At 43.1% G+C, this 25881-nt stretch overlaps 1 protein-coding gene across 1 annotated transcript; it reads left to right on the top strand.

Moving 5' to 3' along the window:
• Window positions 1-5790: 5790 nt before the first annotated feature.
• Window positions 5791-25578, top strand: prkrip1 (PRKR interacting protein 1). Its single transcript, XM_060847878.1, has 6 exons — window positions 5791-5959; window positions 8755-8833; window positions 13824-13924; window positions 17817-17902; window positions 18623-18687; window positions 25119-25578. The coding sequence occupies exons 1-6, from the start codon at window positions 5849-5851 to the stop codon at window positions 25211-25213; spliced, it is 537 nt and encodes a 178-aa protein (XP_060703861.1). The 5' UTR covers window positions 5791-5848; the 3' UTR covers window positions 25214-25578.
• Window positions 25579-25881: the final 303 nt, after the last annotated feature.

Here is a 25881-nt window from a genome sequence, read left to right as displayed (position 1 = left end):
AAGGTCGTATCTCATTATCCAGTAGTTCCGCCCGTTTTCCCTGTCCTACGCTAATTCGAAAACAACAGCCCGAGAAATCCTTCCTGTTTGCTTTAATTTCCATCCCAAATGTTTCATTTAATTGTATCTCATAGGTTCCCCCCCTCCCCCAACCCCAGAATTGCTTCATGCCATGTGGTTTTCTTTATCGTTAGGTATATTGGGTTACACTTTTTATCGGGACAATCGCGAGCTGGTCAGAAGGGGGCCCAGTGTACAGTGACGAGACCATTATACCAAGTACCATCCCCAAGACCATCCCCATAGGACTTAAGATATATCTCAGAGCTGCGGTACTGTCTCTGATTTTCTACATCCCAATTTACTAAGCTGCATGCATCGGCGTCTATTACTTGTGGATTATCGGACTCAGGAACCGTTAATAATACATATGAAAATGATATTTGACAAAATCCCAATACTAAGAGAGCTAGTATCATAACTCTAAGCATTCCCAGTATTCTAAACATCATGCTGAAGCACAAAAAGACTTAATATACAATCCGACAGAAATAATCCCACGCTCGCATCGCCACTGTATAATCAGTTACTCAAAGCCTCTTTAGTCTGAGTTTCAGCGGGTCTTGCGTTGATTCGGCTGTCCAGACCTCTTCCTCAACTGGAGAGTCCACTGGCCCTCTGATCCGAGTGTAGTGAGTCCAGCCTTTCTCCGCCGTCCTTATTGCCGTTTCAGTCGTTAAAAGAGCCCGGTACGGCCCTTCCCAGTCCGGCTGCAATTTAGTCCCTGTCCATGATTTTACTAAGACCCAATCTCCCAGTTGAATCGGATGAACAGCGAATTCAAGGGGCGGAGTCTGTGCCAATAAACCCTGTTTCCTGAGGAAAGACAAAGAGGAGGACAGGCCCAGTGTATACTTCTTTCAGAACAAGTCTTTAGTTTCTGGGATTGGCAGTGGCCAGAGATAGGAACTTCCCGAGGACCTGGGACAGTAGGTATTAGGGAATAAACCAACGCTTCCTGTGGATCCAGGGCTGCTTCTTTCGTTACCTCATCAGCCAGTAATGTAGCTTTCCATTCTTTAATTAACAATGAATTAATGCTGTCATGTTTTAAATTAACCAGGAATCAATCTGACAGGTCACTGAGACTGCGTGAAGGGATCCTGCCAATTAATATTGATTCAGGCTAGCACAATCGATTTATTGTAAAGATTAATTATTAATTATATGTTATATAAATATAAAAATCATTATCTGTAATTCAGGGTGGAAATGCAACAAATGACCAAAACATTTTTAAAACTGTAATTGCGCAGTTCTGTTTGTTTACCAGTCACTTGTGACTTCTCATTCTGTTTCTGTAATTGTTTTGCTCGAGCACATTCATTTTTAAGAACCTCAACAGATTCCATCGCACCATTTGCAGTTACTTCAGTCCCAATTTAGTGGCAGCATTTTGTCATGAGCGCAAAACTGGTTATTCGTGCCTCTCATCACAAAACTGTCACCATAATCCAATTAACTCTTTCATTCCCCCTGCCTTGGACTTAAATGTTAAGGATGACCTTGCTGCCTCTGTATCGACTAGGAAAACTACTTCCTCTTTATAAAGTCCCACCTTTAAATTTATCAAGGGTTCCTGGTGGGTCCCCAGGGGCAGGAACTCCTGACACCTCTATTTTTCATCAAGGTTCATAAACGGTACTGTCTTTACTTCCATTTTCAAATCTGGACACTCTCTCTTAAAGTGACCCGTCCTTTCACAGTAATAACATCCCGCCTGTGGGGATTTCCACTTCGATCCTTGCTCCTGTCCACCAGACCCCTTCACATCTCCTCCCTGACCATTCCAGTTTCTTTCTCCTTTTAGTTTTGTCCTTTTCTTTATTATCTCATTAACTGCGGTTTATCATTGTTTTTGCCTTTTGTTTCCATTTCTCATGTTACCTTGCCAGATCAATTGTTGACCTGATTTAACCAACTAACAGCCTTAGGGCCACCTATTGGCCGTTCTTCATCACCCAATGTTTTATTTAGACCTTGAGAATTTTTTTTAAGAAATCTTGCAATATTTCTAGCTCCCCATAACTTCAAATACCAATTCATCAATTTATGCTTGTCTAACTTTAAAGCCTGTTTATTTATTAATATATTTATATATTTACATTCATTTATTCAGTATTCAATATTTAAAATGTAAAATGCATACAGTTCTTTGAAATCCACAATAATTGCCCAGTTTTAGTCCTTTAATTTAAATCCAAAATTCGTTTTCTTAAGTAGTCCTGACCAATCATTGCTCAATTACAATACTATAGCTCGTGAAATAATCGGAGCTGCCTTAAAAGAATTTGTCTATTCAAGTTAAAAAAAAATTCTAATGCATGAACAATGGCTGAATCCAAGGTCACAGATATTAACCATAGGATTTTGTTTTTACTATAATCTAATGTTGAACTGAAAGTCGGTGGAGTTGTGGACAGCGAAGAAGGATGTGGCAGGTTACAGCGGGATATAGATAAGTTGCAGAGCTGGACAGAAAGGTGGCAAATGGAGTTCAATGTAGCTAAGTGTGAAGTCATTCACTTTGGTAGGAGTAACAAGATGATGGATTACTGGGCTAATGGTAGGCTACTTGGTAGTATGGATGAGCAGAGGGATCTTGGTGTCCATGTACACAGATCTCTGAAAGTTGCCACCCAGGTAAATAGTGCTGTGAAGAAGACATATGGTGTACTGGGCTTTATTGGTAGAGGAATTGAGTTCTGGAGTCCTGAGGTCATGTTGCAGTTGTATAAGACTCTGGTGTGGCCTCATCTGGAGTATTGTGTGCAGTTTTGGTCGCCATACTATAGGAAGGACGTGGAGGCATTGGAACGAGTGCAGAGGAGGTTTACCAGGATGTTGCCTGGCATGGTAGGAAGATCGTATGAGGAAAGGCTGAGGCACTTGGGGCTGTTCTCATTGGAGAAAAGAAGGTTTAGGGGAGATTTGATAGAGGTGTACAAGATGATAGGTTCTCACTGTCAACCCTTTTTTCCACTAATGGAGTCAGCTGTTACTAGGGGACACAGCTTTAAATTAAGGGGTTGTAGGTATAGGACAGATGTTAGGGGTAGATTCTTTACTCAGCGGGTTGAGAGTTCATGGAATGCCCTGCCAGTAGCAGTGGTGGACTCTCCCTCTTTATGGTCATTTAAGCGGGCATTGGATAAGTATATGGAGGTTATTGGGCTAGTGTAGGTTAGGTAGGCTTCGGTCGGCGCAATATCGAGGGCCGAAGGGCCTGTACTGCGCTGTATTTTTCTATGTTCTATGTTGTTCTATGAAACTTCAACTGTTCTCTATAAAATCGCTTTTATGTAAGGATAAAAGAAATTAGTTAAAAACTGATAGTAAGGCAGTCATGACCTGTAAAAAGAACAGGAGTTTTTTTTTACATAATCACTATAGAATCCTTAACCTTAAAAGAAATCATGTTAAGTTTCCATAATAAAAATCAGATTTAAAACAGTCCTGGAACTCAAGCTCCAGGGACTAAAGCACAAACATTCAATCACCAACAAACAAATGTGCATTCAAACCAAATCACAAAGGGTTAAACTTTCTACCAGCTGTACAGCTCTTTTCGTTCTCTCTCTCTCTCTCACACACCATATCTCACAGACACTTTCTGAGCCTCCCGCAACAACACCTCTGGGTGCTCCTCGCTTCAGCCCTCCATCTTTTGAATATTTTTCTGGATGTCTGGCCATGATTTAGTTACAAAGTGTACCCTCAGTAGCCCTTCAGCCACTAGCCCTTCCGACTTGAAGCCGCTCCCCCCAGCGATGGAAGAACATCCCGGACAGCACCCAACTGTGAGAAACAAAGCTCACTCACTTCAATAATTTCAGCCCTTCAGCCACTAGCCCTTCTGACTTGAAGCATAATCTGATTTCTCCTGACTGTAAGGTTGTTTTTCATTGACGTATAAATTCAAATATTTACAAACCCAGTCTTCGTCCGACCCGTATTTTGGCCAGAAGACTTAGTCCATACAAAGCAACAATATTTAATCATCTTTTTCCCTTGTACAAGTATTATTTTTCCAATTCCAAAACATCCTATCCAACGGACTTTCTGGAGGTGTGTCGTAAGGGACCCCGCCTCCATTTCCATTGCTTTTTTCTTCTTTTGTTCTCCCGGAGGCTTTTTCCTTACCCACGGCACAGCCCATATTGAGTTCCTTCGTTAGTCCCTTATTAACTACTAAAACTCAATCCCGGCCACCAAGGCACTACTTAAAAGTCAATTTTCTTACCCTGGTCTGTGCACAGAGTTGCCAGGCCCCTTTTTGCCGTATTTCCTATTGACCTCCTATCACTGTCTGATTCAGATGTCTCTCTTGTGGGATTCGTACCAGTCGCCCAAGGGAGCGGACCAAACCGGGACACAAGACCGCTCCTCAATTGGGAACGGTACGCGTCTTCCCAGTGTCCAGGGCCAGCCACTCCCCCCAGCGATGGAAGAACATCCCGGACAGCACCCAACCGTGAGAAACAGAGCTCACTCACTTCAATAATTTCAGTCCGAGACAAGATCTGAATCAGTAGTGTCATTTATTTTAGTCTTGCAAGAGGGTGCGATGTCCACTGTCTACAAGACAGGGACACACACACTAAATTCAACTAATATACAATATTTGTGTAATTTAGTTCCTTTTTTTATCCCATTGCTCCTCCCAGTTTACATCCTCCACTTCCCTAAGACCGGTACCCATTACTCCTGTTTATCTCTTGCCTTATCCGGCCTTGTCTGTGACAAAATGCTTATTTCTGGCCTCACAAGACCATTTGACCACATCCTGCTGTGGCCCATTGTTAGGTATAACCTTTCTTCACCATTATCTACTCCCTCCATCTGTGCTTTCCCCAACCATACTGATCTTTATGACCTTTTAATTGGAGCTGCAAATGTGTTGCTGGTCAAAGCACAGCAGGTCAGGCAGCATCTCAGGAATAGAGAATTCGGCGTTTCGAGCATAAGCCCTTCATCAGGAATAAGAGAGAGAGAGCCAAGCAGGCTAAGATAAAAGGTAGGGAGGAGGGACTGGGGGAGGGGCGATGGAGGTGGGATAGGTGGAAGGAGGTAGATGACCTGGGGGGTGCAGTGAGAGAGGGACTCACTGAAATCCTTGTAGAGGGAAGAAGAGAGCTTCTTCAAGGAAGGCATCCTTGTAAGAGGATTCGCAGTAGGTTAAAATTTTACTTTTAATTAGAGTTTGTTCCTGTGTTTCTGTAAAAGTGGGAAACAGATGCTTATAACTTCTGCTTGTACAGGCATATTTGGCTTAACCTACATCCCCACAGCACCGTATCTATTTGTCTGCAACATCTACCATTGTTTAGCAGTCACGTTTCATTCTTGCATACAATTTTAGCTAATACAAAAACAATTATGTATTTCCTCCACATAGTTTGCATTCTTGTTGATTCAGCTCTTAGTTGAAACAGTTACACACTGGTGTGAGTTCATTTACCTTGCATAAGTCATTATAAATGCAGAAGTAACACTGCTTTACCTATATCCCACAACAGTGAATATAGAGAGTGAACAGTGGGCCCTGTTTATCTGTAAACACTTACCAAGGAGGACTATGACTGTCAGGGGTAAGTTTATATTTTGTCTTGGTGTGGAGTTGAAGGTTAAAGCCCCGGATGTTAAGAAGGTTGCCCAGCAGCAGAGTGAAGGCGCGGGTTGATGACGAACACAAACACAAAGCGGCGGCGCGGGTTGATGACGAACACAAACACAGAGCGGCGGCGGCGCGTGGGTCTGCGCGTGCGCGGCCCCGGTCAGCTCGGGGATGGCGGACGGAGGCAAACGGCCGAACAAGAAGCTGCTTCAGCCGCTCGTCATCCCGCGGAATGCGGCCGAGGAACAGCGTTTAAAGCTGGAGCGGTTAATGAAGAACCCGGTTAGTGAAACCACACCCACACCCGGGGCCCGAGGGAGTGTCGTCCCGGGAGAATGTATATAGTAATATGTATAATATATAATAGTGTGTGTACGCGCGCGCGGCCCTGGGGAGAGGGTCACCCTCTCCGAGGAGCGGGGGGGGGGGGGGGAATGGAGGAATGGAGATGGGGGGAATGGAGATGGGGGGAGATGGGGGGGGAATGGGGGAATGGAGATGGGGGGGGGAATGGGGGAATGGAGATGGGGGGGGGATGGGGGGAATAGAGATGGGGGGGGGGAATGGGGGAATGGAGATGGGGGGGGGGAATGGAGATGGGGGGGGGGAATGGGGGAATGGAGATGGGGGGGGGAATGGGGGAATGGAGATGGGGGGGGGAATGGAGATGGGGGGGGAATGGAGATGGGGGGGGGAATGGAGATGGGGGGGGGGGAATGGGGGAATGGAGATGGGGGGGGGAATGGAGATGGGGGGGGGAATGGAGGAATGGAGATGGGGGGGGGATGGGGGGAATGGAGATGGGGGGGGGTGGGGGGAATGGAGATGGGGGGGGGTGGGGGGAATGGAGATGGGGGGGGGGGGGGAATGGAGATGGGGGGGGGATGGGGGGAATGGAGATGGGGGGGGGGGTGGGGGGGGATGGAGATGGGGGGGGGATGGGGGGAATGGAGATGGGGGGGGTTGGTAGTCAATAGACCATCTCCCTGAACAAACTGCACAGCTATTTGTTTTCCTTGACCAATTAGACACCAGTACCTCTGTGTATCAACCTTTACAAATTTCACTGCTTACATTTCCATCTGGATTTGTATCAGCAGCAGATTTGATGCATCTGTTTCTTACACTGTTAGTAACATGGTTATAAATTCCTGAGGGCTCTATATTGATCCTTGTGGCACTCCACTAAGTACAGCTTGCCAAACTGAAAATACCCCTTTACACCTCCTTTTACCACTCTTGTTTTCTCCCTCATTTCTTAAATGACAGTGTTACATTTGCTAATTCTAGTCTTTTAGTTCTTTTCTGGAATCTTGGAGAATCATAACCAGTGCATCCACTGTCTCTGCAGCTCTCTTGAACCCAAGGATAGCTCCTGTGGGTTTGGGTTTTGTTCACTTAAATTTCTCCAATATGTTTACTGTTAATAATAGTTATTTCATGTCTTTGCATTTATTAGTCTCTTGACTATCCTCCACATTTCATATGAGTGATTTCTTGAAAAAATTATCATTGTTCATTTAGGCTAAATAGACTAAAAGCTATGATGCTATCAAACCATATAATTTACTTTTAAATTGAAATCTTTGAGTAAAAAGTGAGGTCTGCAGATGCTGGAGATCAGAGCTGAAAATGTGTTGCTGGTTAAAGCGCAGCAGGTCTGGCAGCATCCAAGGAACAGGAAATTTGACGTTTCAGGCAAAAGTCCTCCTGATGAAGGGCTTTTGCCCAAAACGTCAAATTTCCTGTTCCTTGGATGCTGCCAGACCTGCTGCGCTTTAACCAGCAACACATTTTCAGTTTTAAATTGAAATATCTTATTTGGGACTACAATATGTGAACTTCAAACTTAACGTGGAATTCAATATTATGGTAACTCAGCACTTCTGAATACTGATCACTGGACTTGATACATTGATACATGTTTTCTGTTCACAGATGCTCAGTAGGGTTTCTCCAGCAATTTGTTTGTTTCAGATTTCCAGCATCCATAGTTCCTTATTTTTATAATAGTCGTTAATGAATTGTTAGAAGTCCTAGTGGAACTCTTGAGAAGGTCTTGGCCTTGGTGGAGAAGAGTAGTAGGGGGGCAAACTGGCACGACAATACAGCATTACCATAAGAAATAGAAACAGGAGTAGGCTGTTTGGCTGCCTCTGACGCTGCCTGACCTGCTGTGCTTTTCCAGCCCCACTCTAATCTGGACTCTGATCTCCAGCATCTGCAGAACTCACTTTTGCCTGTTTGGCTGCTCAAGTCTACTCCACCATTCAATAGGACCACAGCTGATCCAACATTCCTCACATCCACTTTCCTACATTGTTCCTGTAACCCTAGATTCTCTTTCTAATCAAGAATCTATCTATCTTAGCCTTAAATATACACAAGGACTCTGTCTCCACAGCTCTGTGGTTAGAAGATTCAAAGACACTCAACTGTCTGAGAGAAGAAATTCCCCCTCATCTGTCTTAAATTGGTGCCCCTTAATTCTGAGACTATACCCTCTGGCCCTAGACTCTCCCATGAGGGAAAACATCCTGTTAACATTTACTCTTTCAAGCCTCTTAAGAATCTTTATATGTTTCAATGAAATCACCTCTCATTCTTCTAAACTCCAGTGAGTAGACTCCCAAACTGTTCAGCCTTTGCTCATGAGATAATCCCTCCACACCAAGGATCATTCTAGTGAACCTCCTCTGAGCTGTTTGCAATGAAATGATATCTTTAAGGGAACCAAAAGTGCTCACAGTCCTCCAGATTGTAGTCTCACCAGCACCTTCTGTGGTCGCAGTACGACTTCATTACTGTTAAACTCCCCAAGTCTCTTTGTGTTGCAGTTTTCTGTAGTTTCTCTCTATTTAAATAATACTGTTTTTGTTCTCCCTTTCAAAATGAACAACTTCATGTTTTCCTGCATAATACCCCATTCGTTGTGCTGTGTTAAGTGAGAAGGAGGGAGAATTCTGCTAACAGTATAATTTTCAGTGCTTTTCTGGACCCTGTGATAAATTGAGAGTATGTCGGAATCAGTTTGAAAGATTTGATATTAATGAAAATTTTACATCAATTTCTTGTAGGAGAAGCAAGTACCAATCTTGGAAAAACCCAAAGACTGGGCTCCACGGCCACCACCCGAATTTGTTCGCGATGTCATGGGTAAATGTTGGTCTTTATCAATATTTCTGCTACCACTTAATGCTCCAGTTCCTTCTGCTCTGAAGCAATTATTTCCATTAATGCAGTACCTTTCCAAGGGATCTTCCTTCAGGTTGTCTCAGCAATCTGTGCCATATTTTTAATCTCTCTGCACAGAACAATTACTAAGTATTAGATATTGAGGAATATGTAAAGTTATATGCAGTGATGTTTGTTAAAAGGGCATTCGGACTTTGAGAGCACCGTAGCTGTACTCAAACCTGTCTGATATCTCGGTAACACCCTGACCTTGGATAAGTATTAACCAACTCACAATTGAATGCTGCAGCCCAGTTGGCTTCCCTCCTCCTCTTCAACTCCTCACCCCACCCCTCACCACCCTGCCTCCCAAAACCACTACTACCACCACCAACCAAAGCTGTTGGGACCCCAGTGAAGTCAGATACATGAATAGGAGCAGAGGAAGCCATTCAGCCCCTCAAGCTGCTCTGCCATTCAATAAAGTCATGGCTGATCTGATGTAACCTCAACCGCACTCCCATCTACCCCGATAACCTTTCAACTCCTGAGCAAAATTATCTACATCTGCTATTTTAAAAAAATTCAAAGCTTCTGCTTCCACTATCTTTTCAGGAGGCAAGTTTCAAAGAGACACGAACTTCAGGGGAAAAAAAGCCTAATCTCTCTTTCAAATGGAGACCCCTGAGTTTTAAACAGTTAGTAAAAAGTGAGGTCTGCAGATGCTGGAGATCAGAGCTGAAAATGTGTTGCTGGTTAAAGCACAGCAGGTCAGGCAGCAACCAAGGAACAGGAAATTCGACGTTTCGGGTATAAGCCCTTCATCAGGAATGAGGAGAGGGTGCCAGGCAGGCTAAGATAAAAGGTAGGGAGGAGGGACTTGGGGGAGGGGCGATGGAGGTGTGATAGGTGGAAGGAGGTCAAGGTGAGGGTGATAGGCCGGAATGGGGTGGGGCGTAGAGGTCAGGAAGAAAATAGCAGGTTAGGAAGGCAGTGCTGAGTTCAAGGGAATCGACTGAGACAAGGTGGGGGGAGGGGAAATGAGGAAACTGGAGAAATCTGAGTTCATGCTTTGTGGTTGGAGGGTTCCCAGGCGAAAGATGAGGTGCTCTTCCTCCAACCGTCGTGTTGTTATGTTCTGGCGATGGAGGAGTCCAAGGACCTGCATGTCCTTGGTGCAGTGGGAGGGGGAGTTGAAGTGTTGAGTCACGGGGTGGTTGGGTTGGTTGGTCCGGACGTCCCAGAGGTGTTCCCTGAAGCGTTCCGCAAGTAGGCGGCCCGTCTCCCCAATACAGAGGAGGCCGCATCGGATGCAGCGGATGCAATAGATTTTAAACAGTGAGCCCATATTTGATATCCCCCCACAAGGTTAAAAACTTCTCTCCACAGTTCAACTATAGTACTAACTGAGATCAGAGAGCAACATTCTAGGACTGTGCAGCTTACCCAGCTAAATGCGTTAAATATCTTCAAGGTTTTTGAAAAGAAAATGTCTTGTTATGCTGTCTTTCCCAGCTCCCTGGGTTTTTCTGGTTAGTGTATTATCTTAATTGGTTACAGCGATTTATTCCTTTATGTTCTTGAAGGACTCAGTGAATCAGTGACTTTCAGTATGACAAGAAGGCATGTAATTGAGATATTTTGCAGATGAGGTTCTGTTCTCTTCCCTCTTCTGTAATGTGCTCGATTCATAGAGTAATACAACATGGAAACAGGCCTTTCAGCCCAAACTGGTCCATGCTGACTATGCTGCTCACTCAGCTAACTCTTAACTGCCCTCATTTGGTCCATATCCCTCTAAACCCTTGCCATCCATGCACAAATGTTTTTTTTAAATGTTGCTATTGTACCTGCCTCACCCACTTTCTCTGGCAGCCCATTCCATTTACACATCAATCTCTGCAAGAAGAAGTTGCCCCTCGGGTCCTTCCTAAATCTTTCCCCTCTCGCCTTAAAACTCTGCCCTTTAGTTTTCAATTCCCCATCCTGGGAAAAATATTATATGCATTCATCCTATCTATGACCCTAATGATTTTATATACTTGAATAAGGTCACTTTCCTACGTTCCAAAGAATAAAGTCCTATCCTGGCCAACCTCTCTCTAGAACTCTCCCTAGTCCTGGCAACATCGTTATAAATCATCTTTGCACTCTTTCCAGTTTAACTGTGTCTTTCCTATAATAGGGTGACCAAAACTGCACACAATACTCCAAGTGCAGCCTCACCAATGGCTTATACAACTGTGACATAATGCCTCAACTCTTATGCCCAGTGCCTCGACAGATGGAAGCCAGCATGCTAAATGCCTTAATCACCACCCTGTACCTGTAACACCGCTTTCAACAAACTATATACTGGTATTCCTAGGTCCCTCTGTTCCACGTAACTCCTCTGGACCTTACCATTTACTGTATCAGTCCTACCTTGATTTGACTTTACACCTCTCACTGTATTGAATTGCGTTTGCCAATCCTCAGCCCACTCCCCTATCTGATCAAGATTTCTCTGCAATTTTTGACAAGCTTTCTTGCTATCAACAATGCCTCCTAAATTTGTTATTTGCAAACTTTCTAATCATGCCTTGTACCTTCGCATCCAGATCATTTTTGTAAATAACGAATAACGAATAACAACAATCCCAACACCAACCCCTGGCACACCACAATCACAGGCCTCTAGTCCAAGAAACAACCTTCAACCATCACCCTCGAGTCAATTTTGAATCCATCTCCTCTCTGGTAATTTGTGTACAATCCAAAACTTGTCCACTTGTTTCCCTTATTTCCTTAGAATCCATGATTCTCTCCTCAGTGAACAGAGGAGAAATATTCATTGAAAATCTCCTCCATCTCCTGCGGCTCTGCACATAGATGGCCATGCTAATCTTTCCCAAGGCTCTCCTTTACTGTTAGTATAGCTATAGAACCTCTTGGGATTATCTTTAATCTTGTCTGCCAGATCCATCTAATACCTTCTTTTTGCTCTTCTGATTTCCCTCTTAAGTGTGCTTCTACACTTACTATAGTCATCTCGAGATTCACTTGCGCCCAATAGCTTAAACCCAATGCACGCTGCCACCTTTTTCCTAACTATTACCAGCTTTTACCTCTATCCTAACAGGGACGTTTTATCCCTGGACTCTTGACATCAAATTTTAAAAGACATCTATTTGCCAGTCATTCTTTTTCCATCAAACAGACTGACCCAGTTGACCTCTGCTCGATCCTGCCTAATGGCCCCACTCCAGTTTAGTACCTTAACCTGTGGACCTGTCATATTCTTTGCCATAACTATGTTAAAACAGAGAGTTATGGTCACTGGACCCAAAGTGCTCTCCAGTCACTTGCCTGACCTCGTTTTCAAAGAGGAGGTCCAATGTTACATCCTGCCAAGTAGGGCTTTCTGCACATTGATTTTGGAAAGTTTCTTGGACACATTCCGCCTTTTACACTCTGGGTGTCTGTTCCATGCATTTTGAAAAGTTTTTATTTGCAACTTTAAAATGATTAGTAATGTTGGCACTGGTGAAGGAGGACGGCCTATCCAATAAACCTGCTGTATTTTCTGTTTGCAAATTATGGTGGAAGTGAGAGGTTGTAAAATAATCCAGAGATAACTTTCAGAAAATAATTGGATCCGGAACAATGTAAGATGGAGTAGTAATTGGGCTACACTTCAACCAAGTCACCCCTTGCTCTAAACTCCAATGGATTAAGCCTCGTTTGTTCAACTTATCCTTAAAATAACTAACTCATTCCAGATACCAATCTAGTAAACTTCCTCTGAACTGCCTTTGGTGCATTTTTCCTTAGTTAAGTCCAAAATTGTACATAGTTTTCAAGATGGTGGTCTCACCAATGCCCTGTATAACTGAATCATGACATAATTCTTTGTGTTCAATCCCTCTTGTATTAAAGGCAGCATCCATTAGTTGCCGAGGTATTTGCTGCACCTTTTATACTAACATTTTGTGATTTGAGTACCACAGCACCTAGATTCTGCTGCAGCTCAGAATTCTGTAAACGTTGTCCATTTAAGTAATACTTTATTATCCCTTCCAAAATGAACCACTTCCCATTTCCCATATTATACTTCATCTGCCAGGTGTTTGCTTCGAGATGGTTGAGTCAATTCTGGGTAGCAGGCAAATGTAATAGTTTTAAATGATGAACAATAACTTAAAAGAAATGCAGAAGGTATTCGTTCAGTAAAGTATGATCCAAAGTTAGAAAGCTTCAGGCATGTAATTGGCATTCATTGCAGGTGAGGTACTGTTCTCCTCTATCACCTGCGAGAAGCCATTGTTGTCTTATTTTGATTTACTGCGACGAAACAATGCTTTCATTTTTCCCTTTTTTGGTTGCTTCAGTTCCAAGAGCAATGTGAACTGGTGATTGGATCAACTGAAGATCTTGTGGTGCTTCCCTCCTTTTCCTTATTGTCTTTGAATGTACATCTGGACTTCTGTCCTCAACGTAGAACCCCTGCAGTTTATTTAAGAATGGAATGTAAACCTAAACCAATAACCAACCTGTTTTGTGGACAAATATTTGAAAAACCAGACATATGAAGAGATTTCTGCTACCATATCTCCTCCTTTGTGTACTTTAGCAAAATTGAAACATCCCTTCTATAACTCGACATTAATAATGGTTGGTCATATAGTATAATCTTCAAGTAGGGAGAGTTACAGCTTAACTGATGTTTTGAAACTGTTCGAGATATTCTCAACAGTGATTGTGGTCACCGTTCCACATTCTGCAGAGCTACCCGTCGGACACCGAGTGTCGCCCAGTCACATTATACTCTCTCTTCTTTCTGTGTGCAGGTACGGATGCCAGCGTACAGTTGCTATGTGATTGATAGTCTTTTACATCAAACATTAATAGGATGTTGATTTTAAATGCTAACATTCTGTTTTACTGTACACCCTTTTCTCCACATTGTGTCGTCATTCTGCTCTGATAATAGGATCGAGTGCTGGTGCAGGCAGTGGAGAGTTCCATGTTTACAGGCACCTGCGGCGAAGGGAATATATGAGGGAGGAGTTCATGGAAAAGCAGGCAGCACAGGTGTGTGATTCCTTCAATACTGCACATAAAATGAAAGCAATGTTGGTCTGAACTCCAGGATCAGTGTACATCCTAACTGGTGTTTGAGATTTCAACCATTCAAATCTATTGCTGTGTCAAATGCAGTGGGTTTATTGAATGTATGTGCTGCAGTCTGCTTGCAAGTTAATTTTACACTACTCTCAACTGTCTGTAATGTGCATTGCCCAGGTGGTTTCAGAGAGTCTGTGGTGAATGTGAGTTTCATATCCTAGGCACTGGCAGTACTGTTAGGATGGTAGTTTGGAGACCAGAGTTTTAGATTAGAGATCAGTTTTGTTAAAAAATCTTTTAACGGTGATCATTTCCCAGCATTCAGTTAATGGGTAATTGATATTAAACCTCTCTGATGCCATTATTTTCAATTCCTGTTGCCAACTTCATTGATTTCCTTGCCAATTGTCTAGAATTTAACTCAACTGTTTACAAACTCTGAGCCCTGTTTGAATATCAGTGATATTGACTACCATGAAGATCCCCTATTTCCAAATCACCCATCTCCGCCTTTGTCTCAGCTCATCTGCTGAAATGTTTGCCTATTTCTTTGTTACATAGAAACATAAGATAGGAGCAGGAGTGGACATTAGGCCCTCTAAGCCAGTACTGCTGGTCAGTATGATCATGGCTGATCATTTTACTTCATACCCACTCTTGCCCCATACCCTTTGATCCCATTAGCTGTAAGAATGATATCTAACTCTTTCACAATGTTTTGGCCTTAGTCACTTTCTGTAACAAGAAAATTCCACAGGCTTACTACTGTCTGGGTGAAGAAATTTCCAATCATCTTAGTCCCAAATGATCTTTCCCATAACCCTATGCTGGTTCTGGAGTATCCCTGGCCATTGGGAACATCTTTCATACAATCGTACAATTATCCTGTCGAATCCTATTCGAATTCTATTCTCTGAGATCACCCTTCATTTTTCTAATGGTCCAGTCTCTCTTCACACACTAGTCCTGGAATCACATGGTAAATTGTCATTGCATTCCCTCCATCACCAGAACATCCTTCCTCAGATAAGGAGGCAACCACTGCTCACAATATGGTCTCACTAAGGCCCTCTACAATTACAGCAAAACATCCTTGCTCCTGCATTCAAATCAAGTCACTATGAAAACCAACATACCATTTGCTTTCTTTATCGCCCGCTGCACCTGCAAGTTCAGTTTCAGTGACTGGTGTACGAGAGCACCCAGGTCTTAGTGCACCTCCCCCTTTCCCAATCTGTTGCCATTCAGACAATAATCCACCCTCCTGTTTTTGCTACCAAAGTGAATGTCTTCAAATGTATTCACATTGTCCAAATTGGTACGCTCCTCCCAAACCCATGTTTTGATTTAATTTTAATTTAATTTTATACGCTAATCTCGATTATATAGGACCTTATCCAGACTCAACTATTCCAATGCTGTCATGGTCAATCATGCACATTCTCTCAACCTGAAGTTGCAACTGGTTCCTGTGCAGATGTTGTAAGTTAATCACCCAACTGCAGAGCCTCTCCACTCTCAGTTAAGTGACCTGTCCTGTCTTGCAATGAAACAATAAAAATTCTCATCCTTCTTTCAAATCCCTATTTATGTTCACCCTCTCTGTTATGACCCACTTGGGAAAATGTGCCCCATCGTATTTTAGTGTCACCACAACATTCGTGATTTAATCAACGTACATCAAGTCTCTGTCTTATCTGTCTGAAGGAATCTGGTTAACAGAAAACACTGACCAGGCTCCTCTGTTTAACAAGAGCTCCTGTTTGTTGTAAATAAATAAATGCCCATCATATACTTTATTGTGGACGGCACTGCTGCCTCACAGCACCAGGGACCTGGGTTCGATTCCCAGCTCGGGCCATGGAGTTTGCACATTCTCCCCGTGTCTGTGTGGGTTTCCTCCAGGTGCTCTGGTTTCCTCCCACAGTCCAAAAGATGTGCAGGTTAGGTGAACTGGCCATGCTAAATTGCTCTTAGAGTTAGGTGCATTAGTCAGGGGTAGATGTAGGGGAATGGGTCTGGGTGGGTTGCTCTTCAGAGGGGCGGTGTAGACTTGTTGGACCAAAGGGCCTGTTTCCACACTGTAGGTAATCTAATCTAATCTAATCATATGTAATCTATGAATTATCAACAAATGCCTGTACAAACTAAAATTCCCATCTCCTTTTAAAATCCCAATAGACAGACACCGACAAAGAATAAAATGTGTGCGTAGTAGATGGAGGAAAGAAAGATAAACACACACTTAAGTAGCACCAGTCTGCAGGCTTCAATAATTTGTTCTACTTCCCTTCCAAGACTTTCTGTTCTCGGGAGTCCGTTCTTTCCAGATTCTTAGTTCTTTGCTAAAGACACAGGTGATTTACGCTTTGATGACCTAATGGAATTCTCACTAGGCTATTAATCCTAGGTTTGATTCCTGCCATGGCAACATTTGAATTCAATAAAACAAAATCTGCAATTAAGTGTATAATGATAATAAAACCACTGCAGATTGTCAGGAAAACCATTTGTTTTACTAACGTCCTTTTAAGGGAGGAAATTGCAATCTTTACCCAGTATGGTCAACATGAGTCCAGACTCTCAGCAATATGGCTGACTTGTAATTGGCCAGCATTTGCTATTCATTCCTAATTACCCTCAGGGCAGTTAGAGATGATCAATGACTGCTGGCATATTTACTGCAGTCAGCATTCTTTGTATGAATAAAAAAAAGTTCACTTTCATAGCTGTTGAGAGACAATGGAGGGAGAGAATAACTGTCTCCAGATTTGAGTTAGTTGCTGTAGAGATACAGAGACAGACCCTGCCTAGTCTGATAAACCTTCTGTCATTACTATTCACACTCACTGTTCAACTGCTCAGGAACTAGTAAGTGAGTTACTGTCAGGCTAATGACCTTTTAGCATGCTCAGCTAGTCATAATTACACAAGCCCACAGCCTACCAATAGCCAGCCAATTCTCACTCTGCACACGCTCTGGTGCCATGCCACACCATCTTATCCCCTGCAAAGCAGCAGTGGAAACACAATCTGCAATGGGTGCTAGTGACTTAGTTTTAAAAGTCACCAATGTCTGCTCCAGTCTTTGTGTTTTAATAAGTCCTTTTCCATTATAGTCCACAATCAAAAACAAAGAAAACTAAAAAAGATGCAGCCCTTCCACTCCCTGTCTCTGCCATCTCCTCAAGCCCTGCAACTCTAATTCTGGTACCTCTGCATCCCAAAGAGCTGTGGGCTGAACCTTTGAATTAAAGGCTGAGAGATTTTGAACATAATGAAGTCATGGATTATTGGCAATTGATAAGAAAGTGGAGTTGAAACCAAGGTTGAATTCACTATGATCTTGCTCAATACCAGAACATCTCAAAAAGCCAAATGACCAACTCCTCCTGTTTTTAGCTGAGTTGTTTCTCCTTCGAAATGTGAACATATCCTGTAGCTTGGGTTAACGCTCTTTTGACAATGAACTTCGAAAAAACACATTTTATATATTGAGAAGGTTTCTCGCAATGACGTTCGCAATACTGACCTGTTTGGGAGAGCAGAGTAAGAAAACTGCCTAGGAGATAGGGGCCATTCCAATTGAGTGGGATGCTGACTGAGGCAGGAGTTAAAGCCCAGAGGGAGGGAGGGAGGGTAGGAATATGTTGGATGATATATCAGCAAGAATTGTAATTCTGATACTGCACCCATCTTGAGAAATAATTGATGTGACTAAACCATCTGAAGAGGCTTCAGGCTATCTGCTCTTACAATGAATATAATCTTTTTCTATGAAATGAACTGTGAACTGAGTGTTATTACATGGTTGTGTTGGTGCCTGCATCATTCATTTTAATGATTTGTTACTTTACAGCAACGTCTGGAAGAAGAATTTCAGAAGAAACTAGACAACAATCGGAAAGTGGCTGAAGAGAAGACCGAGAAACGCAGGAAGAAACGGTAAAAACCGCCAATCTTCTCCTGGATCCAGGAGACCCTATCAAAAATTACATTACAGTTTATCTCATTTCCAATTCAATGGAACCATGGCAGTGAGAGGTCAGAACTGCCAGCCTGTCATACCCGATGAAGGATTCCTGATGAAGGGCTTTTGCCCGAAACATCGATTTTCTTGCTCCTCGGATGCTGCCTGACCTGCTGTGCTTTTCCAACATCACGTTCTCGACTCTAATCTCCAGCATCTGCAGTCCTTACTTTTGCTTATCCTGTCATACCTGTTCTGTTTGATTCTGCTCTGTGTTTTAGGAGTTTTTATCAGTTGTTGGTGATGGGGTCCACTGATGGATTTGTAATTAAGGTACTCAGTAAAATTACTGTGGGGTCAAGACCCTCCTTGTATGGAATTTTTTGACCCAGGTTGGGGCTATTGGTGCCACAGTTATCTTGAACCAACATTCATCCTCTACACTCACTAGGCACTGCAACCAACTTTAATGAGAGTCTGAAGATGCTGCCTTGTTCACCAAGCAGGAATTCAATTGCACTTGGCAGAGGGAAAAAAGTTGTAGATCATGGGAATATTTACACCCATCATTAACCAATTTAATTAATGACGTACTGGCTGAAAGGAAAGCTTTTTATCTGGATTGAGAAGAATTAATTCAAAATTTTAAATTTAGATGTAAGGAGCAAATTACTAACTTATTTTTCTCAATACAGTCAGAAGTTGAAGGAGAAGAAGCTGTTGGCAAAGAAAGCCAAGCAGGACTCTACAAAAACCACAGGTAAGCTGCGCTCCATTTCTAATTTATTCTGGGCTGCATCAAAATCAATGCCTGGAATTCTTTCAGGAAAAGTAGTTGCTGAAGGTTCCATCAAAACTCTTGTTGCTTCTTCTGTGCCTGAAATGCAGCGCCTAGAACCATTTTTAAAAAATGAAACTGGAAATGCTTGGCAGCAAGTGTGGGGAGAGAAACAGTTAATGGTTCAGGTTATGGCCTTTTCATCAGGTGATCTGTTAGGAAACGTTGCATTCTCTTTCTTTTAAACTCCACAATTCTACTGTGAGTCCTATGTAGAGAGACATGCTGAGCCAGGCTCTAAAAGGTAATGCAATTAACTTAAAGCTGAATTTTCGATGTGGTTTAGTACATTATATAGATATTTAATAAAAGTTTTGCAGTGTTAGTTATTATACTGATATGTGACTCTGTTAATGTTGAAGGAGGATCCCATTTCTGCAGTTTATCTCCATTTAAATTGTTTTACGCTTTCCTACTCTTACCAAAGTGGACAAGTTTACATTTTCATTTATTCCTCTGCCAAATTTTTGTCCCCTCATTTAACCACTCTATTTCTTTTGTTAATACACTTTCTTGGACTACTAATCTACTTGCTTACCTATTTTGGTTTGTCGGAAACCTTAGTAATTATTTGTTCAGTTCCTTCAATCCAGTCACTGATTCATATTGTAAATCTCTATCTACCTGAAAAAAAAGCCTTTGGTTTCCATTATCAATTGCCCAGACACACACTAAAACACCAACATTAGTTTCATTTACTCTTTTTTTTTGATTAAAATATTTGGAGAAACTCTTACTACCTGTTTTCATATTATAGTTGGTTTTCAGTCATACTTTGCTTTCACTCCCTTTATTATCCTGATAATCATTGTTGGCTAGTTCTCAAAGAGTGCTGAATCCGGTAAGCTTCCATTAGTCTCTGCAGTTTCATGCAACACTCCCCTTAACGTCCCTATATAGTCACAGTTGATTCATCCTCGTCAAACAACTTTTCTTTCTCACTGGGGTGAATCTTTGCTGAGAGCTATTAAAAGTCTGCAATTACAAATTCACTGTCCTACCTTTTAATCAAACTTCCCAGTTCACTGTACGAGCTCTGCCTTCATACCCTCTTTTACTTTTAGTTAGGTTTAAAATTTTAGCTGTGGCATCATGTTTCTCCCCTTCAGACCGAACATGAAATTCTATTATGTTGTGACCGCTGTCATCTAGAGGCTTTCTTATCATCATTGATCAATGCTGTACTGTGGCACTTTACAAAGACTAGAATAGCCTGCTCCCTGTTTGACTCAAGAATGTTCTGAATAGAATGAATTCATTTTCCAGACTATCATTGCCAATCAGATTCTATCAATTCACATGTGGGTTAAAGTCACTCACGGTAATTGCAGCGCATTTCTTTCATCTTCCATTTATTTTTCTCTGTATTCTCTATCCGACCATTGGGCGACCAACAATCTGCTTCCACTAGGGATCTCTCACCTTTTATTTCTTATCTCTATTCAAACTCATTCTATGTCACTGTCGGTGGGATGGTGGCACAGTGGTTAGCACTACTGCCTCACAGCGCCAGAGACCCGGGTTCAATTCCTGCCAAAGACAACTGACTATGTGGAGTTTGCACATTCTCCCTGTGTCTGCGTGGGTTTCCTCTGGGTGCAGGTTAGATGAATTGGCCATGCTAAATTGTCCATAGTGTTAGCTGAAGGGGTAAATGTGAGGAATGGGTCTGGGTTGGTTGCATTTTGGCGGGTTGATGTGGACTTGTTGGGCCGAAGGGACTGTTTCCACACTGTAAGTAATCTAATTTAATCCTCAGTAATCTAATCTAATCTAGTCTTTGAAGTGAAGGCCTTACCTCAGTTCTGAATTAAGGCTGTCTTGAACAAACAGAGCAGTCTCACCACTTTTTCCCAACAGTTCTGTCATTCCACATTCCCTTCAGCATTCAGAACCCTGCCTTGGTCACATTGCATCCATGTCTCTATTTGTTTCGATCTGTCTTAGTGAGCCATCCCTCTATGCATTCAGGTACAGGCTTTAAACTTTTTAATTAAAAAAACTTACAATCTCTGGCCTTATCTGCTGATGCATTGAGAGGCTGAACAGGCTGGGGCTGTTTTTCCTGGAGCATCGGAGGCTGAGGGGTTACCTTAGAACATAGAAGGATACAGCGCAGTACAGGCCCTTCGGCCCTCGATGTTGCGCCGACCGAATCCTACCTAACCTATACTAGCCCAATAACTTCCAAATGCCTATCCAATGCCCGCTTAAATGACCATAAAGAAGGAGAGTTCACCACTGATACGGGCAGGGCATTCCATGAACTCACAACCCGCTGTGTGAAGAATCTACCCCTAACATCTGTCCTATACCTACCACCCCTTAATTTAAAGCTATGTCCCCTAGTAACACCTGACTCCATTAGCGGTAAAAGGTTCTTAGTATCTACCCTATCTAAACCCCTAATCATCTTATACACTTCTATCAGATCTCCCCTAAACCTTCTCTTCTCCAATGAGAACAGCCCCAAGTGCCTCAGCCTTTCCTCATAAGATTTTCCTACCATTCCAGGCAACATCCTGGTAAACCTCCTCTGCACTCGTTCTAAAGCTTCCACATCCTTCCTATAGTATGGCGACCAAAACTGCACACAATACTCCAGATGAGGCCTCACCAGAGTCTTATACAACTGCAACATGACCTCAGGACTCCGGAACTCAATTCCTCTGCCAATAAAGCCCAGTACACCATATGCCTTCCTCACAGCACTATTTACCTGGGTGGCAACTTTCAGAGATCTGTGTACGTGGACTCCAAGATCCCTCTGCTCATCCACACTACCAAGTAGCCTACCATTAGCCCAGTAATCCATCATCTTGTTATTCCTACCAAAGTGAACGACTTCGCACTTAGCTACATTGAATTCCATTTGCCACATTTCCGCCCAGCTCTGCAACTTATCTATATCCCGCTGTAACCTACCACTTCCTTCCTCACTATCCACAACTCCACCGACTTTTGTGTCATCCGCAAACTTGCTTACCCAGCTTTCAAGTCCTTCCTCTAGATCATTTATAAAGATAACAAAAAGCAATGGTCCCAAAACAGATCCTTGTGGTACACCGCTAGTAACTGCGCTCCAAGATGAACATAATCCATCAACTACTACCCTCTGTCTCCTTCCAGCCAGCCAATTCCTAATCCAAACCTCTAATGTATCCTCAATGCCATACCTCCGTAGTTTTAGCATTAGCCTACCATGGGGAACCTTATCGAACGCCTTACTAAAATCCATATACACAACATCTCCTGCTTTACCCTCGTCCACTTCCTTAGTCACCTTCTCAAAGAACTCAATAAGGTTTGTGAGGCACGACCTGCCCTTCACAAAACCATGCTGGCTATCCCTGATCACGTTATTCCTACCCAGATGTTCATAAATCTTATCCCTTACCATTCTCTCTAAGACTTTGCCCACCACTGAAGTCAGACTCACTGGCCTATAGTTACTAGGGCTATCCCTACTCCCTTTCTTGAACAATGGGACCACATTCGCTATCCTCCAGTCCTCTGGTACTACTCCCGTTGACAATGACGACATAAAAATCCAGGCCAATGGCTCTGCTATCTCCTCCCTAGCTTCCCATAGGATCCTGGGGTAAATGCCATCAGGCCCAGGAGACTTATCTATATTCATCCTTTCCAATATTCCCAAAACCTCTTCCCTGCATATTTCCAGGGCATCCATTCTAATTATTTGTGATTCCATATTCACATCAGCAACAGTGTCCTGTTCCTGAGTGAATACTGATGAAAAGTACTGATTTAATGTCTCTCCAATCTCCTCCGCCTCCACAGACAACTTCCCACTACTATCCTTGACTGGACCGATACCTACCCTAGTCATCCTTTTATTCTTGACATACCTATAGAAAGCCTTTGGGTTTTCCCTAATCCTACCAGCTAAAGACTTTTCATGTCCCCTTCTCGCTTCTCTTAGCTCCCTCTTTAGCTCCTTCCTGGCTACCTTATAACTCTCAATCGCCCCTACTGAACCTTCACGCCTCATCTTTACATATGCTGCCTTCTTCCCTTTCACAAGGGACTCCAATTCCTTACTAAACCACGGCTGCCTCACAAGGCCCTTTACACTATGCCTGACTGGTACATACCTATCGAGGACACGCAGTAGCTGCTCCTTGAACAATCCCCACATCTCATTAGTGTTCTTCTCTTGAAGCCTGTTTTTCCAATCCACACATCCTAAGTCATGCCTCACTGCATCATAATTTCCCTGCCCCCAGCTATAGCTCTTGCCCTGCGGCGCACGATTATCCCTCTCCATCACTAAAGTAAAAGTCACCGAGTTGTGGTCACTGTCCCCGAAGTGCTCACCTACCTCCAAGTCTAACACCTGGCCTGGTTCATTACCTAGAACCAAATCCAATATAGCCTCCCCTCTTGTTGGCCTGTCGACATATTGTGTCAGGAAACCCTCCTGCACACATTGTACAAACACCGACCCATCTAATGAACTCTAGCTATAGCTCTCCCAGTCAATATCTGGGAAGTTAAAGTCCCCCATAACAACCACCCTGCTACCTTCACTCTTTTCCTGAATCATCCTCGCAATATTATCCTCTACTTCTCTAGGACTATTAGGAGGCCTGTAGAAAACACCTAACAGGGTGACCTCACCTTTCCTATTTCTAACCTCAGCCCAAACTACCTCAGATGGCAAGTCCTCTTCCATCGTCCATTCCACTGCTGTGATACTATCTTTGACAAGTAATGCCACGCCTCCCCCTTTTTTACCCCCATGTCTGATCCTACTAAAACATTTGAACCCTGGAACGTGCAACAGCCATTCTTGTCCCTGTTCTACCCACGTTTCTGTAATGGCCACAACATCGAAGTCCCAGGTACCAACCCACGCTGCAAGTTCACCTACCTTATTCCTTATACTTCTGGCATTGAAGTATACACACTTCAATCCACCCTTCTGGTTACAGGCACCCTCCTTAGAGATCACTGCATTATTCCTAACCTCCCTACACTCAAGGTCCTGTACCCTAAAGCTACAGTCCTGGTTCCCATGCCCCCACGGAGTTAGTTTAAACCCTCCCAAAGAGCACTAGCAAACCTCCCCCCAAGGATACTGGTGCCCCTCAGGTTCAGGTGTAGCCCATCCTTTTTATAGAGGTCCCACCTTCCCCAGAAAGGACCCCAGTTGTCCAGAAACCGGAATCCCTCCCTCCTGCACCATCCCTGTAGCCACGCATTTAACTGCTCTCTCTCCCTATTCCTCGACTCTCTATCACGTGGCACGGGTAACAAACCAGAGACTACAACTCTGTTTGTTCTAACTCTGAGCTTCCAACCTAGCTCCCTGAAAGCCTGTCTGACATCCTCACCCTTCTTCCTACCTATATCGTTGGTGCCAACGTGGACCACGATCTGGGGCTGCTCCCCCTCCCCCTTAAGGACCCGGAAAACACGATCAGCGACATCACGTACCCTTGCACCTGGGAGGCAACATACCAAACGTGAGTCCCTGTCGCCCACACAAAACCGTCTGTCTGTACCCCTCACTATCGAGTCCCCAAGAACTATTGCTCTACCTTTCTCCACCCTACCCTTCTGAGCAACGGGGCCAGGCTCCGTGCCAGAGGCCTGAACCTCGTTGCTTGCCCCTGGTAAGTCATCCCCCCCCCACAAGTATCCAAAACGGTATACTTGTTCTTGAGGGGAATGATATACCTTATAGAGGTTTACAAAATTATTAGAGGCATGGATAGGATAAATGGACAAAGTCTTTTCCCTGAGGTCAGGGAGTCCAGAACTAGAGGGCATAGGTTTAGGGTGAGAGGGAAAAGACATAAAAGAGACCTAAGGGGCAACTTTTTCACGCAGCGGGTGGTATGCGCATGGAGTGAGCTGCATGGGGATGTGGTGGAGGCTGGTACAATTGCAACATTTAAGAGGCATTTGGATGGGTATATGAATAGGAAGGGGTTGGAGGGATATGGGCTGGGCGCTGGCAGGTGGGACTAGATTGGGTTGGGATATCTGGTTGGCATGGACGGGTTGGACCGAAGGGTCTGTTTCCATGCTGTACATCTCTATGACTGTTAGTAATTGTAATCCTAAACCAAAGTGATAGCTTGCGGTATTACTTTATTGTCTCCCTTTACCTCGTCAAATCTGCCATCACTTCATCTCTCTTAGCATCCCAGATTTTTGTTAGGAGCTGATAATTTCTTTACCTGTGAAGAAGAAAAAGAGTATCACTTAGTTTATACAATTGTTCAGGCAGACTTCATTGCACAATTATGACAAACATTCTGAGATGATGGTTGAACACTGAAGTATCCTTTTGTGAATATCACTTTCTTTAATCTGTCCTCTAGGCTCTGAAAATTCCAGCAGTGAGGAAGAAGAGAACAGCCCCAACGACAAGGTGGACGACTGTGAAGATCCAAGCTTTGTAATGGGTGGTCGGTAACCTGGACCTCCCTGAAACAAGAACTCTATCAACACAGTAGCATGTGACTGTGGGGGTTTGTGATTTGGATACTTCTGGTTCCAAATACAAACAGCAAATGGCAGAGATTCTCAACAGGTCTGACAGTATTTAGAGAGTTACAGCTGTCTGTCAGACCAGAATTATTATTCTTTTTGAATCCTGGTATTGGCAGCATTTTTGCTTTGAACTCCTTTCTCAGCACAGGACCAGCAAACGACCTACTTTTAAAGGTGTGAAATAATTTTTCTGGAACATTTAATTTTCAAATAGAAACAGAGTTGCTAAGTTTTGATTCTCTTGTACATAACATGCAAAGTAAACATTCTATATGTATAAAGTTTTAATGAATGTATTTTATGACTATTTGTAAATGCTAAATCTTTTTTGTTAACAGAACAAAGTATAAGATTGACTGTTTAAAATCTTTCTTGGAATGTGAATTCTATGAATCCCTAATTCATAGACTTTCAGACATATTGTAGATCAGAAAAAGATCATGTAGGTTGGGTACTGATCTCTTTTAGCTCCTGACTTTAAAGGGAGTGTTGTCACTAATCTGAAGCCCATACACAGTTTTGTATTCTCTGCAAAGTTACTCTGCAATTCCTCTCAATCTTCCAGTGTGTCATGAAGCCAAACTATCACTG

Source organism: Hemiscyllium ocellatum, chromosome 31 (assembly GCF_020745735.1).
Source record: "Hemiscyllium ocellatum isolate sHemOce1 chromosome 31, sHemOce1.pat.X.cur, whole genome shotgun sequence".
In the NCBI taxonomy this organism is placed as follows: Eukaryota; Metazoa; Chordata; class Chondrichthyes; order Orectolobiformes; family Hemiscylliidae; genus Hemiscyllium; species Hemiscyllium ocellatum.
This window is presented reverse-complemented; position numbering and strand designations above follow the sequence as displayed.

What these genes read in the sequence shown, in the direction of transcription:
- prkrip1 (XM_060847878.1), top strand. Translation starts at nt 5,849, where the DNA reads ATGGCGGACGGAGGCAAACGGCCGAACAAGAAGCTGCTTCAGCCGCTC. An exon ending in AGCGGTTAATGAAGAACCCG is followed by an intron (nt 5,960 to 8,754) that starts GTTAGTGAAACC and finishes AATTTCTTGTAG; the next exon opens with GAGAAGCAAGTACCAATCTT. An exon ending in TGGAAAAGCAGGCAGCACAG is followed by an intron (nt 13,925 to 17,816) that starts GTGTGTGATTCC and finishes GTTACTTTACAG; the next exon opens with CAACGTCTGGAAGAAGAATT.